General features: G+C 44.0%; 2 protein-coding genes across 2 annotated transcripts; one reads left to right on the forward strand and one right to left on the reverse strand.

The window, feature by feature from the left end:
- Positions 1 to 3,877: 3,877 nt before the first annotated feature.
- On the reverse strand, positions 3,878 to 5,207 carry LOC134221440 (zinc finger and SCAN domain-containing protein 25-like). Its single transcript, XM_062700654.1, has 2 exons — positions 5,090 to 5,207; positions 3,878 to 5,004 (listed from the first exon to the last, which is right to left on the reverse strand). The coding sequence occupies exons 1-2, from the start codon at positions 5,113 to 5,115 to the stop codon at positions 4,047 to 4,049; spliced, it is 984 nt and encodes a 327-aa protein (XP_062556638.1). The 5' UTR covers positions 5,116 to 5,207; the 3' UTR covers positions 3,878 to 4,046.
- A 5,144-nt stretch (positions 5,208 to 10,351) lies between these two features.
- Positions 10,352 to 12,762, forward strand: LOC134228118 (DEAD-box helicase Dbp80). Its single transcript, XM_062709901.1, has 5 exons — positions 10,352 to 10,675; positions 10,739 to 10,944; positions 11,001 to 11,859; positions 12,154 to 12,430; positions 12,495 to 12,762. The coding sequence occupies exons 1-5, from the start codon at positions 10,586 to 10,588 to the stop codon at positions 12,632 to 12,634; spliced, it is 1,572 nt and encodes a 523-aa protein (XP_062565885.1). The 5' UTR covers positions 10,352 to 10,585; the 3' UTR covers positions 12,635 to 12,762.
- Positions 12,763 to 16,273: the final 3,511 nt, after the last annotated feature.

The raw sequence follows: 16,273 nt of genomic DNA on the forward strand, positions 1-16,273 counted from the left end.
AAACAGAGCAAGCAGAGGTGTTAGCAAACTAGAAATGTGTTTCTTCAGGAATGCAGAGGGGACACCATCGGGCCCGGGGTTAAATGAAAGCTTGAGTCGTGAGTGAAGCCGCAGTCGAGATCATTTCGGCGTCGATGTCGATATTGCTCAGTGCTTGGCCGAACAGTGGGACGTTATTCGCTGCGAGAATAACTTCAGCGTCGGACAGCTGCTCATCGATGAAAACGTTCGAGAACTTCAACGAAAAAAGACGACAAATGTCCTTAGGAGTTGAAGCGGTCTCACCGTGTAACGTCATTGTCGAAGGAAGACCAGATTCTTTCCGTTGTTTGTTCACAGAATTCCAAAAAGTCTTCGGATGGGTTTTAAGCTTCGATTGCACGTTTCTTAGGTATTGCGAGTAGCATAAACGACTGAGTCGCTTATAATCGTAGTTCAATCTCACATAGTAGGATTTAAGTAGAAGTGTACGATGTTTCGTGTATTTCCTAAGAGCAGCTCTTTTGGTGGATTTCAGTTTTCTAAGCTCCTTTGTTTGCCAGGAGTTGTTCAACAGTACACCCGCCTGAAACAATTTTAAAATATTTAGAGCGCCCACTATAACCACGCCACCACATGAATTGATTGAAAGCGAAGGGAATAACTGCTGTATTGAACCTTCTGCTTATCATGGCGCATCGTCAGATTCAATCAGCTTGGAGAGGCAAAGTAAGCAGCATTTGACTTTCGCGAAACATAGGAAGAAATACACAGGATTTTATGTTTACACGTTTTTTTTTCGCTCGTATTTTTTATCGTGTGACTTCAATTTACCACCAAACTCTTCGCAACATGTTTAAAAAAATCCAGGATAAATCAAAGAAAAATCACATGATAACTGATATGCGTTAAACATATAGAATGAGTGGAAAATTGAGAAAATATAAATCGTGTAAAAACAGAATCCAGTGTATAAAATTTTTTCGCACCATCGCTTGTCCCGGAGTTTTATCGCACTGTAATTTATCCGGATAAAATGCATGGTAGAGTGATCAGTTGTGGCGTAAGTGAGTGAGAAATCCGAACCCTGCGGGTTATAAATTCGTGAGCGCCGGCTCGCCGGATAATTTAATTTTAATCCACAAATTTTTCACGTCGCCCCACCAGATAAATTTTACAAGCATATCTACAAAAATGTTCAGATTAGAGAACAGGATCGTCTATCCCAGTACTTCCTTTGGCGGAAAACTGGATATGTGGACCGATTCGATCACAGTGTTGGCCTGTGGGGCGAAATCCTCACCCTTAGTGATCCACAAGAAAAGTGGGGAAACGGTCCTGATTTCAAACAAGCAAATTCTTGGTTTAGTGGTCCAGCCTTGTTGCATCAATCTGAAGAACATTGGCCTCAGAGTCGTCAAAATATTACTACTCAAGAAGAATTGCATCCAGTTCACGTCCACTGGTCACGTTGATCGATGTGACTAGGCTCAACTAGAATTCTTCGTACAATCCCTTACGTCCTACGGTTAATCTCAAACCTGCGTCACAAGCGGAATGGAAAGAGTTTGAAAATTAACTTCCTCGAGCAGGAAGAGTTGCAAGAGGAAGCTTTATGGCAAATAGCTCAAGTTACCGGAGGCGCGACGTGCTCGAAGGCAATCCCGATTAACAAGGTGAAGAAAGCGATCCCTAAGCCTCCTGCAGTGGCTCCGCTCCCATTGGCCCCCGTTTGCAGTCATTTTCGGGCATTTGCATTCGTTGGTGTCGACTACTTCGGGCCAATCTTGGTCAGAATCGGGAAAAGCCAGGTAAAACGTTGGGTGGCTGTATTCACGTGTCTAACAGTGCGTGCAGTGCACATTGAACTTCCACACAGCCTTTCCGCAAAATCGTGTGTCATGGCAGTTCGACGGTACGTGGCACGTCGTGGCGCTGAGATCTACAGTGACAACGGTACGTGCTTTCAAGGTGCTAGCAAAGAATTGATTTTCACCTTTACGAGTACCAAGTGGTTGTTTATCCCACCGGCAGCTCTCCGTGAAGAGACGGACCAACTGTACCGTGTTAATAACGCATAAAAGTTCTATGTGAAGTTAAACCGTTCACGTAAGGTACACGTGCTACAGCCCGATACGTGTAAGGACATAAACGGGAGCCTGAACCTAGGAGCACGTGTGCAGGACATGCGACTTCCGGCTCCGAATCTCCAGGAAACCCAGGAGAAGATCGGCCGGCTGAAAAACAACAAAGCCCCTGGAGTTGACCAACTAACAGGAGAGCTGTTTAAACACGGTGGTGAGGCACTGGCTAGAGCGCTGCACTGGGTGATTACCAAGGTTTGGGAGGATGAGGTTCTGCCGCAGGAATGGATGGAAGGTATCGTGTGTCCCATCTACAAAACGGGTGATAAGCTAGATTGAAGCAGCTACCGCCCAATCACATTGCTCAACGCCGCCTGCAAGGTACTCTCCCAAATTTTATGGCGCCGACTAACACCAATTGCAAGAGAGTTCGTGAGGCAGTACCAGGCGGGATTTATGGATCAGGTGTTCGCCGCGCGTCAGGTATTGTAGAAAAGGCAGCTAATGCACGAAAACGGATTTCCGGATAAACTGATACGGTTAATCAAGGCGTTAATGGATAGGGTGATGTGCGTAGTTAAAGTTTCAGGGTCTGATGGTGATGGTCTCTCGTGTTTGCAATTCAACATCGCTTTGGAGGGAGTAATACGAAGGGCAGGGATTGACACGAGTGGTACGAATTTCACGAAGTCCGTCCAGTTATTTGGTTTCGCCGACGACATTGATATCATGGCACGTAACTTTGAGAGGATGGAGGAAGCCTACATCAAACTGAAAAGCGAAGCTAAACGGATTGGACTAGTTATCAACATGTCGAAGACGAAGTACATGATAGGAAGAGGCTCAAGAGAAGTCAATGTAAGCCACCCACCACGAGTTTCTATCGGTGGTGACGAAATCGAGGTGGTTGAAGAATTCGTGTACTTGAGCTCACTGGTGACCGCCGATAACGATACCAGCAGAGAAATTCGGAGACGCATCATGGCAGGAAATCGTACGTACTTTGGACTCTGCAAAACGCTCCGATCGAATAAAGTTCGCCGCCGTACCAAACTGACTATCTACAAAACGCTTATTAGACCGGTAGTTCTTTTCCGAAACCTGGAGGATGCTCGCACACTGAGAGTTTTAGAAAGGAAAGGGCTGCGCGCCATCTATGGTGGGGTGCAGATGACGGACGGTACGTGGAGAAGGCGAATGAACCACGAGTTGCATCAGCTGTTGGGAGAACCATCCACACCGTTGTTCATACCGCGAAAATCGGAAGACTGCGGTGGGCCGGGCACGTAGCCAGAATGTCGGACAGTAACCCGGTGAAAATGGTTCTCGACAACGATCCGACGGGAACAAGAAGGCGAGGTGCACAGCGGGCAAGTTTGATCAATCAGGTAGAGAACGATTTGCGGACACTCTGTAGACTGCGTGGTTGGCGACGTGCAGTCATGGACCATGCTGAATGGAGAAGACTTTTTTATGTATTGCACAGGCACAGTCGATTCGTCCCTGCAGGGAAACGGCGATGATCATGACATTATCCATTCTTGTTGAGTGGAGTAACTCCAGCGGTTTTTATAACTCGGTAGACGAAACGCGAATCGAAGTAAACGGCGTTGAACAGAATCGATTCATATGCTTTCGGCATTGGTGTACGCTGGGCTCTAATATCGAGTTTATGACAGACACACACATTCTTAATCAATAACGGCACTGTTCAAGAATTTTTTATAAATGGACCGAGTAAAATTAAGAAGCTTTTAAGAAGTGCATAAACCACTGGTTATCTTTCCTTTCTACGTCGATGATACAGTCGTGTCTCGGATATCTCTAACTTTGCTATTCTTTATTAGAGTAATTTCCAGCTATCAACTATTGTTTACTACCATACAATAAAAATTGTAAGTCTATCTTTATTAAAAAAAAAACGTTCAGTCAATTTATGTTTGTACAACTGATTAGTCCCTAGTGTTCTACTGATGAAATCATTCAGTGGTCCGCCTGCTTATGATAGTACAGGCTTTCTTCCGTTGGAAACGGCCTTCGACAGATCTCACATTCTACCATCGTGCACCCGTGACGCGCATTGTAGTGATACTTAAGACCGGTTCGATTCTTGAAATTCTTCTTACAGGCCTCACAACGATAGACCACAGACTTGATACTGTCATGGGCATAGTACAAATGCATGGACAAGCTTATGGCTGTGGCAAACACCTTGGCGCTTGGACACTGGGTGCATATAAATTTCGACGGTCGCCCGGAACAGGTTTCCCTATGGGAATGCAACTTCTGTTCATTATTGTAGGACATTCCACAATTGTTACACCCGTGACATAGTCGATGTTCCCGCACCACATGCTGGGCCAACATTCTAGAACTGTACAGCTGCTTACCGCATTCCGGACAGTCAAACTTTTTCAGTGATATATTAACCTCCGAAGCCGCCTGTTCCATTACTACCCCTGCCTGTTCATTCATCTGTCCATCGTATGGTGTTCCAAGCCCATTTGGCTCATTTCCCGCCCCAATGGTGGACTCCTCACATTGAACCTCCTGGACTGAATACATCTCCTGTGGTATCATCGTCGGATGCACCTGCCCATGATTCTGACCAACCAGAACTTTCTGCTCTGTCGAGGAATCCAAATCGGAATCAACCAATACCACGGACGAGGCTTGAGGAGGAACCGCCGAGCGCTGACTGCGGAGGTAGAAGTCGCACTGCTGGCAGTTGTACCGGAATTGACGAATCGCTTCCAGCGACATCGAACAAGAGTGGCATATGGCCAGCGGAAAGTCCTCCGTCACGGTAAGCCATATCGAAAGGCACTCGCTGATGATGCTGATCAGAGATTCGTTTGCTTCTTCCGGAGTTTGAGCGACTATTTCAATTGAATCGGTTTTAAGGCACAGCCGACAGAATGGGCTATTGTCGGCACCCACGCTGGAAAGGTACACATAATGATGACTTTATTTATACACTAGCGCAGTTTAACAAGCGGAAAAATATGGAAAATATCTATACTTACTGAGCGTTTTCCGTACCAGCGTCCATTTTCCGATTCACAACACTTATGACAGCGAGGTAGTTTTTGCTTTTTGTTTACCTGACGGATGCTTTAAGGTTCAGCTGCAAAGTAGAAGAAAGCGGCGCGGTAAACTTGCGTCACAAACGCACAAGCCAATAGACCTTTTCATGTGACACTGTGATTGTAAACAAAGTGCAGTCTCGGCAGTGTTGTAAATGAGTGCAGTATCGGCAGTGTCACATGAAAAGACGTATATAGACCTTTTCACGAGACGTTTGAAAACAGCTGATTTTACCGTCAATTGACAGTTCTTCTATGGACTTAATCACGAGCGTCTTCTTTTTCCACGATTCTTCTGGGCCAAACACAATTGTTACGTTTGCGTGCGTTTTGACAGTTTTCCCATGGGACAAACCCAATTGTGTTTGGCCCATTCTTTTCTTTTTTTTTATCATTCCGTTTATTTAAGGCTCACTCGCCGTATCCAGCTTTACAGAGCCGATATTCATCTAATCCAGTTTTCCGCGAGCGGTAATGGCCGTCAACTTGCCTGCGGGTTAGTCTCTGATTTGACATTTGTGGAGGTCAACTGCACCCACCGCTCTGAGAATTCTGACCAATGTGGCATATAAGAAGGTGCTGATGAATCGAACTCAAGCCTTTTTATATACCACATTGATCAAAATGCTCGTACGGTGGGTGTAGTTGACCTCCACAAACTAGCCAAATCAGAGACTAGCCCGCTGGCAAGCAGGCGGCCATTACCGCTTGTGGAAAACTGGATACTACTTAGTATTACAACCCTTCCCATTTTTATTTCCCAAAATTTTTTTAACCTTCTCCATCTGATCCGCGTTGAGGAAACACTGATCCGTACAAGCTTTTTTTGCATCCATCTCTCTGCTTCGCTTTGACCGCCGGCGTTTGTTCGTTACTCTTCGTTATTGTGGATTTACTTGACCAATGGATTCGAAGGTCGGTTCACTTGCCTATTTCAAACGTTCGTTTTTCCAGCAAGGTTTGCCAAACTCAATAAATGTTTGGTAGATTACCTTGTTTTTTGCTCCTTGTCTATCAAAACAGATGTCAAAACATCGGAAAAAGAAAGAGAAATCCGAGGAAACAGCAAAAAGCACGTGGCAGACTTGTCAGTTTTGACAGATTTTACTATGAAGATGGGTGTGAAGGTAAAAACGGCGATTTCAACGACCGTTCAAGGAGCGACTATTTCGAACGGTCGGGTCCAATAGGGAAATCCACGTACAATATATTCGGACGATGTATTAGATGCATTGTCTTCGATGTCAGTCCACTCGTCATCGTTTTGCGGTCGTTCTTCTGCTGCTGCTTTAGGAGTCGTTGATGGTTTTTATTTGTGTTTAACGGTGGGAAATCGGCCTGGTCAAACAACTCGTCTTGTGAGGAAAATGTTGATGGAACTGCCGCAATATTTCTATTTGACCGTTCACAGGTTTTGTTTGGATGCGCTGGTTTATTACACCGGCGACATATTTTCGGCTGGTTATAGTAAGTTACCATAAAGGTTGTACTCGACAATTGATATGAAAGACGGAATGTGTTGGAGTTAGTTCATACGCAAAACTAGTACACCTTTCGGAATCCCCGGGAAGTAGTGCTTCCGTGACTCGTTCCGAATATAAATAGCTTCTCCATACTTGAGCATATGCTCGCGTACGGTAGCATGGCTCATCGGAGCGGGTAAGTCGTGAACTCTAACGATTACCGCATCACTATCCATATAAATTGGTATCTTGTATGACTTTCCTTCACACACAATTGATCGCTTGCAATTGTGTTCTGATTGATAGCGATCGGCAGTGTCACGCATGAAAAGACGTATATAGACCTTTTCACGAGACGTTTGAAAACAGCTGATTTTACCGTCAATTGACAGTTCTTCTATGGACTTAATCACGAGCGTCTTCTTTTTCCACGATTCTTCTGGGCCAAACACAATTGTTACGTTTGCGTGCGTTTTGACAGTTTTCCCATGGGACAAACCCAATTGTGTTTGGCCCATTCTTTTCTTTTTTTTTATCATTCCGTTTATTTTAGGCTCACTCGCCGTATCCAGCTTTACAGAGCCGATATTCATCTAATCCAGTTTTCCGCGAGCGGTAATGGCCGTCAACTTGCCTGCGGGTTAGTCTCTGATTTGACATTTGTGGAGGTCAACTGCACCCACCGCTCTGAGAATTCTGACCAATGTGGCATATAAGAAGGTGCTGATGAATCGAACTCAAGCCTTTTTATATACCACATTGATCAAAATGCTCGTACGGTGGGTGTAGTTGACCTCCACAAACTAGCCAAATCAGAGACTAGCCCGCTGGCAAGCAGGCGGCCATTACCGCTTGTGGAAAACTGGATACTACTTAGTATTACAACCCTTCTCATTTTTATTTCCCAAAATTTTTTTAACCTCCTCCATCTGATCCGCGTTGAGGAAACACTGATCCGTACAAGCTTTTTTTGCATCCATCTCTCTGCTTCGCTTTGACCGCCGGCGTTTGTTCGTTACTCTTCGTTATTGTGGATTTACTTGACCAATGGATTCGAAGGTCGGTTCACTTGCCTATTTCAAACGTTCGTTTTTCCACCAAGGTTTGCCAAACTCAATAAATGTTTGGTATATTACCTTGTTTTTTGCTCCTTGTCTATCAAAACAGATGTCAAAACATCGGATAAAGAAAGAGAAGTCCAAGGGAAACAGCAAAAAGCACGTGGCAGACTTGTCAGTTTTGACAGATTTTACTATGAAGACGGGTGTGAAGGTGGAAACGGCGATTTCAACGACCGTTCAAGGAGCGACTATTTCGAACGGTCGGGTCCAATAGGGAAATCCACGTACAATATATTCGGACGATGAATTAGATGCATTGTCTTCGATGTCAGTCCACTCGTCATCGTTTTGCGGTCGTTCTTCTGCTGCTGCTTTTGGAGGCGTTGATGGTTTTTGATTTGTGTTTAACGGTGGGAATTCGGCATGGTTGAACAACTCGTCTTGTGATTAAAGTGTTGATGGAACTGCCGCAATATTTCTATTTGACTGTTCACAGGTTTTGTTTGGATGCGCTGGTTTATTACACCGGCGACATATTTTCGGCTGGTTACAGTAAGTTACCATAGAGGTGTACTCGCCAATTGATATAAAAGACGGAATGTGTTGGAGTAAGTTCATACGCAGAACTAGTACACCGTTCGGAATCCCCGGAAAGTAATGCTTCCATGACTCGTTCCGAATAGAAATAACTTCTCCATACATGAGCATTTGCTCGCGTACGGTAGCATGGCTCATCGAAGTGGGTAAGTCGTGAACTCTAACGATTACCGCATCACTTATCCATATAAATTGGTATCTTGTATGACTTTCCTTCACACACAATTGATCGCTTGCAATTGTGTTCTGATTGATAGCGAAAAGCGACTTCTTTGTCTATCAACCCTATAAAAACACAATTGCGGGTGTTATGCAATAGGGCACTGCACGGACTGCTTTGTCCCTTTCTCGCTGCAAAGAAATTAGAAAACAACAAGGCCAGTAAACGTCAAAATTTATCAAGAACGAAAGAGAAAGAGATGTTTCCGTGCAGTGCCCTATTGGATGCTTTTGACATCCGCATATTCGATCTTTAGCTGATCATCCAGAAAACGCTTCACTTTTCCGACATCGGGACGAATAGGGAGGACACTGAAATCCACTACTAGTGTTGATTTCTGGGTATTGTTCATTGTTTTCACGTTAGCGAGAGACAGAAAACCAGAACGCGTCCACCGTGTGCGATAGCAGAATTAACACTGAGGCCCATTCTTCGTTCCGCTCGAAAAAATGACATCCGCTGCGGGCCGATGCACATTTGAGTAAATTCGGAGCTTGAGTCGTTTTGAAAATTTTGTCTTGATTTCGGAGCCACCCAAGAGGTCTGTGCCACGAAAGAAGAAGTTATACCTGATGATGATATGCACTGTGCCACCAAAGTACTCTTTAATGGGTAAAAAAATGCCCATTATGAAGTTAAATAGTTCAACTCATTAAAAGAGTAAATAGCCTTTACTCATTAATGAGTAAAACGCATATACGTCAAATTGAAGTGTAATTTTTACCCATTATGGCATTTTGAAAAAAAGTCGAGGTGGGTAAATTTTGCTCATTTTATTATTTGTGTTTAGTAAGCAGATCAAGTAAAATTTCCAATCGATGATAATAATGTTTCAAAAACGTGGAAAATGAGTGAGCAAACGAGTTTTATTTATTTAGGTACTTATATGTAAAGGAAAAACAAAAGAATAAAATGACTTAATGAAGTTGACCACAGTTGGCGACGACGATTTGTTTTGATGTCTTGCCAAAGGATTCGACTTTCCAGTTCCAGATGCTTTCGACGACGCTGTCGGAGACGCTGGTCATCGAGTTACGGTGGTGATGAGATATTGGGATCCTTCCGTATTTTGTCCAACGTTTGCCATGGACAGAAATTCGGGACCGGTATGTCGCAAGATAAAGTTCCATTCTGGTGCCGTTGCGTGTGGGAATTCGCCATCCTGTTACATGAAATCCGGAATCACACGAATATGGAACACTTGTTGCCGAAGCCATTTCCGATTCAGAGAAGTTAGCATATATTCGATGTAGGGAGCGAGAAACACCAACAGAAAACGACGAGTTACTACATCCATTCCCACAAACGATCCGATCCAGCTCATCGTTTATCCCGTACACATCCCTTCTTTTCCACAAAACAAATTCAGCTCTTACGTCGTCCACTGACTGGCATTCATCGACAACATTGCATTTTGTGGCCAGGATAATTCTTGTAGCACAAACTAAAATTTAAGATAAATATTTTTACATTAGCATTCGGTTAGACTGAACGGTATTAAAGTTCAAAACTTACCGTATTTGAATATTATTTATTTTAAAGCCTCGTTTGAAACTCTTATGATTGTTTTTAAGAATTTAAAAATTTAGCCACACACGGCCTGCTCGACCGAAACTGAAATGAACACTGTGACTTATAAGATGTTTTTCACCCAATGGGTAAATGCTTTGTACAGGAAAATGGATAGAAAATCGCCATTATCGAAAAAAATTATATACCCATTTTTTGACAGCTCCATATACCGCAAAATTATGTATACCTTTTACTCATTAAAGAGTATTGTCAGGTTTACAGTGTGATGTACTTTGATTGACTTGTCAAAATCGAGTCAGTCGCATCTCTTTTCTCTTTCTCACACATGCCTCCGTTGAATCGCATGATTCGTGTTTTGCGTTTTTTGGCAAACGACGACGACAGTCAGCCAAACGGAGAAAAGACAAAAGCGATTGTGCATTCATCAAGGCCGCTGTATCTAGCACCGCATTTCAAAATAGGAAAAAATTGGCGTTTGAGTGAGAAAAGTTTTCGATACAATCTGTGATTGGCTTGATAATTCACCTAGAAATTTAGTAGTGATACCAATTATTGAGAGAAAATGACGGATACAACAGTGTCGAGTAAAGCGGCCGATGCACTCGGATCGGATTGGATTAAAAAAGCCGAAGATCAGGAAATTTCAACACTGGTAAGCGTTTGTTATCATACGAATGGGTAATAGCCAGCTCCTGACCTGAGGTTTACGTTGCAGGTCAATGAGTTGAGTATCGATAAAGGGAAAAAGGATGTTGAAAGCCCAACAAAGGAAAAGGACCCCTCTTCAGAAGAGGCCAATACTAATACGACTTCAGTAGCTGCTGCGGTGGCAGCTGCGGAGCCGGCAGCTAAGGTGGAAGTAGCGGCTGCTAGTGAAAACGGAGAGACTGCCAGTTCTACAGATGAATCCGAGGCTTTCAAGTGAGTATCAATATTAGTATTCGGATTGTCAATTGATCGGTCATTTTTTTTTTTAGTCCTGCAGATGCCAGCTTGCTGATGAAAATTATTCGAAAAGGTTTGGTGGAATCCAAGTTGGATTTGGAGGTACAGCGAAAGGATCCCACTTCCCCACTGTATTCGGTTAAAACATTTGAAGCTTTGCATCTGAAACCAGAGCTCCTACAGGGAGTGTATGCTATGGGATTTAACGCTCCGTCGAAGATTCAAGAGACTGCGTTGCCAACGCTGCTGGCTGATCCTCCGCAGAACATGATCGCTCAGAGTCAATCTGGTACGGGTAAAACGGCTGCTTTTGTGTTGGCCATGTTGAGCCGAGTCGATCCCCGAAAGAACTATCCACAGGTGATTTGCCTATCGCCGACATACGAGTTAGCCATCCAGACCGGTGAGGTAGCCGCCAAAATGGCTAAGTTCTGTCCGGAGATTAAGCTGCGGTACGCCGTTCGAGGAGAAGAAATTGCCAAGGGTTCGAAGTTAACCGATCACATCATCATCGGGACGCCAGGGAAATTGTTGGATTGGAGCATCAAGTTCCGTGCGTTTGATCTGAAGAAAATTACGGTTTTTGTGCTGGACGAGGCGGACGTCATGATTGCTACCCAGGGCCACCAGGACCAGTGTATCCGAATACACAAACAGCTGTCCTCGCAGTGCCAGATGATGTTTTTTTCGGCCACGTACGAACGGGAGGTCATGGATTTCGCCGAATATATCGTTCCGAATCCGATCGTCATTCGGCTGGCAAGAGAGCAAGAATCGTTGGACAACATTAAACAGTACTACGTGAAGTGTCGCAACCAGGACGAGAAATATCAGGCCATTTCAAACATTTATGGAGTAATCACCGTTGGACAGGCGATTATCTTTTGTCATGTAAGTGAAATTTAGGTGATGACAGCAACTGTTATGAAGTGTTTCTAATTTCTTTGATTTCACATCATTTTGCTTTATCTATTTCTAATATTGCCTTTTGATTGGTCAATACAATTGCGTCCAATCTCTGACATTATATTTATTTTTTCCTATTTCAAATAATTAAACATCATTGTATTTTTTCAAAACAATTCTTGTGATTATTAGGGTAGACGGATTTATTTTATTTGCACGATGTTTTTGTCAACATTATTTTTTATTATGTTTATAACAAACGAAAATCAAACTTCACAGACGCGCAAAACAGCCAGCTGGCTATCGGGAAAGATGTCAACGGATGGCCATTCCGTAGCAGTCCTGTCCGGTGAACTGACGGTCGAGCAGCGGCTGGCCGTGCTGGATCGATTCCGTGCCGGTCTGGAGAAAGTTCTGATCACAACGAACGTGCTATCGCGAGGTATCGACGTCGAACAGGTCACCATCGTGGTCAATTTCGATCTACCCATGGATCAGCACGGTCGTGCCGATTGCGAAACCTATTTGCATCGAATCGGGCGCACCGGTCGGTTTGGTAAGTACCGCAATAAATTTTGCTCATCAGAACTGTGTATTCTATACAATTTTTTTGTCTTCAGGTAAAAATGGTATCGCGATTAATTTGGTGGACAGCGACCGAAGCATGGCGATCTGTCGATCTATCGAAGCACATTTCCAGAAAAAGATTCATTTGTTAGACGCTGAGAATTCGGACGAAATTGAGAAGATTGGATCATAAGCTGCTGCAAACCCTCCAGTTCACTTGATATGGTGAAAATACGCATACGAATTTGATTCCACTCAATTTTGACTACACGATTACGGAGTCGAGCAGAATATATTAAGTTTATAATTTCAGCAGCAAAATGTTGTTTAACTATGATGAATGAATTTTTTTTTGGAAAAAGTTTTCAAAATTTCATTCCTTGTTTTCCCAAATTTGATTATGTCACAGAGATATCATTGAAAAACTACACAGAACGTACACTAGGCATGTTACAAACAGTCTACAGTTTAGACGCTGTGTGTTACTCCCAAATAAATAGAAGGGTATTTACTGAACCCAGCTTTTTAATGTGCCTAGCTATATCGGTATTTCTCTCGTGTACTTGAATGTCAAGTTCTGTCAAAATAATGTTCCTTACATTGCATTTCGAGCCTTAGTCGGTTATAGGATCCCTGTCGGAAATATAGCTTCAATAGTTTGATTCAAAATATTCACACTTTGTTCAACTACATTCGGTTGTTTTTCGCATGAAGAATCATGCAGGATCGTAGTTCAAACTTATTTTTACCATTATTTTGATGTTTTTATGTTAGTTATTTCTGCAAAGTGAAAGCAGAGCAAGAGGATATTTACGGAAACCTAATATTAAAAAATGCAGAAAACATGCTTAATGGAAGCAAACTAAAATCGTATTTGTTTTTCTCTAATATTTTGTAAACTGTGAAAATATTCTCTATAGTACAATGCTTACTCATATAGAGGGAGATCCGACAACCTTTATGGAGGCTTTTATTGTATCGATATTAGCATCTGGTTCGTTGTCTTGTTGGATTCGGGATGAGGTCAGTTCAGCCGCACTTTTGTTCAGAAACACACCGATACTTTGTAGGGGGCTTCAGCAATGTTTTTTTTTCTTGAGCAAGGGTAAACGGAAATCTGCAACCAGACACCTGAGGAGGTAACTCAGGTAGTGTTTTTTGCTAACGCACTTGACGCTTATACACACAACATCGACTTCAAGGGTGGTAACCTCACCACCCGTCGATCGCAAGCTATGATAGTAACCTAGCGGTCCGTATCATAATCTCACGTTGGAGACGAGCACCCCGACAACAACCACCGCGCATGAACCGCAATGACCTCTATATCTACATACTGAGGTCCCCGCAGCCCACCCGCGACATATTGGTTGTCGGGGTGAGCAAAGTGTTCACTGCATCACAGGTGCCCTTACTGCACTCGTTGGTTTTGTTCAAGACGCCACCACCGCTATAGTTTCGAGATAATCTGTTGAGATGCTGTGTTCACCGCATTCCATATAGCTTCCACCCGGCACATCCTCTCGACGAGGTTGTCCGGGGTTGTATCCATACCGCTAACAAGCAGCATGGCATTGCGTTCTACCTCGAATCGCGGGCATGCGAACATCACATGCTCTGCCGACTCTACATCACCTACACCGAGTCCCTTTCGTTGTAGCACTCCACATCTTCCTCTAGGAGTATGTCTATCGGCATCATCCCAGCTATAACGCACACCGCCTCATATGATATGGTGCGATATGCGCTCGCGACACGTAGGCACATCAGCCGGTGTACTCTGATCAATTTCTTTACATTGTACTCGGCCTTTAGTGCTACGGCCCATGCCGGTACGCCATAACGAATGATAGACAATGCTACGCCAGCTATCAGCTTACGCACTTGACTATGCACTGCTGATCTGTTGGACATCATTCGTGATCAAGATTTTATCGCCAAGGAAGCCCGCTGACATGCATAAATAATCGACGTGGCTTGTAAAATTGAGCTTATCGTCGATCATCACGCCCAGATGCTTAAGAGACCTCACGGAGTTAACTGTGCAGGTCCCTACTCTTATCCTCGATTGCTGCAACCCATGACGGTTAAGCACCACTACGACTTCCGTCTTGTGGTGTGCAAGGGACAACCGCTTCGAGTTGAGCCATTCCTCCACTCTGCCAAGCGCGTATGAAGCTGTAGTATAATAGATTGAACTGTTATAAATATTGGAGTTCTCTGTTATAGTGAAACAGTATTGAGTTGGTTGCTATGAAAAATATGAAATGAAAAATATATAAATTATCTTAGATGTTATTCGATTAAAAATGCTGTTTACCCCAATATTAAATAACAGAAGCGCCCAATATTGTATAGCGCAGACATCTGTCAAAAAAATTGGAGGGGAAATTGAGAGTGTCGCCAACTATAAATCTCGGGTACTTATTCAAAAGGACGTATGTGATTTTGTAAACAAAGATTCAAACGTCAATTTGTCCAATCTGAGTGCACACCCACGCAAACCATCACCACACGGACAGACAGACAGGGGAAGCCTTCGGCTACCTGTTGGTGGTGTTGGTTTGCGTGGGAGTGTCATCAGATTGGACAAATCGACGTTTGAATCTTTGTTTACAAAATCACATACGTCCTTTTGAATAAGTACCCGAGAAATACTGCATCCATTTGGTCGTTTGGATCAGTTTATCAACGGAAGTAGATAGCGATAGACATCCGCAAACCAGCAGCAGGCAACCGCACGGGTTCCGATGGATGAGCAAGCGGGTGGCACCGCCCTCTGTCCATCGGCGCCTCGGTCGGAAGCAGAATAGCTGGCTGCAACAGTTGCAGCAGTCAAGCTCCCGGTGGCATCCGGAGGCTTTCGCTCTGACGATGAGCGAGTAGAGGAGGACGACTGTCCGTCGGAACATCTTTCGGAAGCAGTAGCTTTCGTTTTGGCTCGGCTGTACCTACGATCACGACAGAAGCCTTCAGTCTGACTTCGTCGAGAGTGTCTCCTTTTACCTCTAGCATTACGTCATCCGCGAAGCCTTCAATTTTTACACCGGCCGGGAGACTTAAGCGTAATACTCCGTCGTACATAATATTCCACAGAACCGGTCCGAGGATCGATCCCTGTGGAACACCCGCAGACACTGCGATCGACTTTTGACCAGCATCCGTGTCGTATATCAGCACCCTATTCTGAAAATAACTTTCCAGTATCCTGCACGGGTAATCCGGAACTCTCAATCGGTACAGGGAGTCAGCAATAGCTGCCCAGCTAGCATTGTTAAACGCGTTTTTTACATCAAGTATAATACCTCGCCTGTTAAAACCTCTCGCTATCTTGTCCGTATCCGTTACCGATCAAATTGCTTCGACGGTGGAACGACCTTTACTGAAGCCATACTGGTTGTTTGATAGCCCACCAGTACGCTCGGTATAGGTCGACAATCTGTTCAGAATAACCCTCTCTAGCAGCTTCCCACCTGTGTCGAGTAGGCAAATTGGTCTGTATGCCGAAGGGTCCCCCGGCTGTTTGCCAGGCTTCGGTACAGTGATCGTTCGCTAATTGGGGCACGACCTCACCCCAACTAGCGAACGCCGTTCGCTAATTGGGGCGTTTTGACAAGTGTCAACGTTGTTTTCTTTTTGCATTGAACAAAGGAAAATTTTACGCGCCAGAAAATATCGATCCCGCCAAACACGGAAACAAAACGTCAACGCGTTTTTGACATCACATTGTGACGTTTAGCTGCTTTTTAATTGGGTTTCGCCCCAATTAGCGAACCCCCAACTAAAAAGCGCCCCAACTAGAAAAAACCCAATTAGCGAACGTTCACTGTAA

Source organism: Armigeres subalbatus, chromosome 1 (assembly GCF_024139115.2).
Source record: "Armigeres subalbatus isolate Guangzhou_Male chromosome 1, GZ_Asu_2, whole genome shotgun sequence".
Lineage (NCBI taxonomy): Eukaryota > Metazoa > Arthropoda > Insecta > Diptera > Culicidae > Armigeres > Armigeres subalbatus.

Excerpts from the sequence above, each read along its gene's own strand:
- LOC134221440 (XM_062700654.1), bottom strand. The coding sequence starts at position 5,115 with ATGGACGCTGGTACGGAAAACGCTCA. Across the intron at positions 5,005-5,089 it reads GCTGGTACGGAAAACGCTCA|CGTGGGTGCCGACAATAGCC; the intron begins GTAAGTATAGAT and ends GTACCTTTCCAG.
- LOC134228118 (XM_062709901.1), top strand. The coding sequence starts at position 10,586 with ATGACGGATACAACAGTGTCGAGTAAAGCGGCCGATGCACTCGGATCG. Across the intron at positions 11,860-12,153 it reads AGGCGATTATCTTTTGTCAT|ACGCGCAAAACAGCCAGCTG; the intron begins GTAAGTGAAATT and ends CAAACTTCACAG. Across the intron at positions 12,431-12,494 it reads CGGGCGCACCGGTCGGTTTG|GTAAAAATGGTATCGCGATT; the intron begins GTAAGTACCGCA and ends TTTTGTCTTCAG.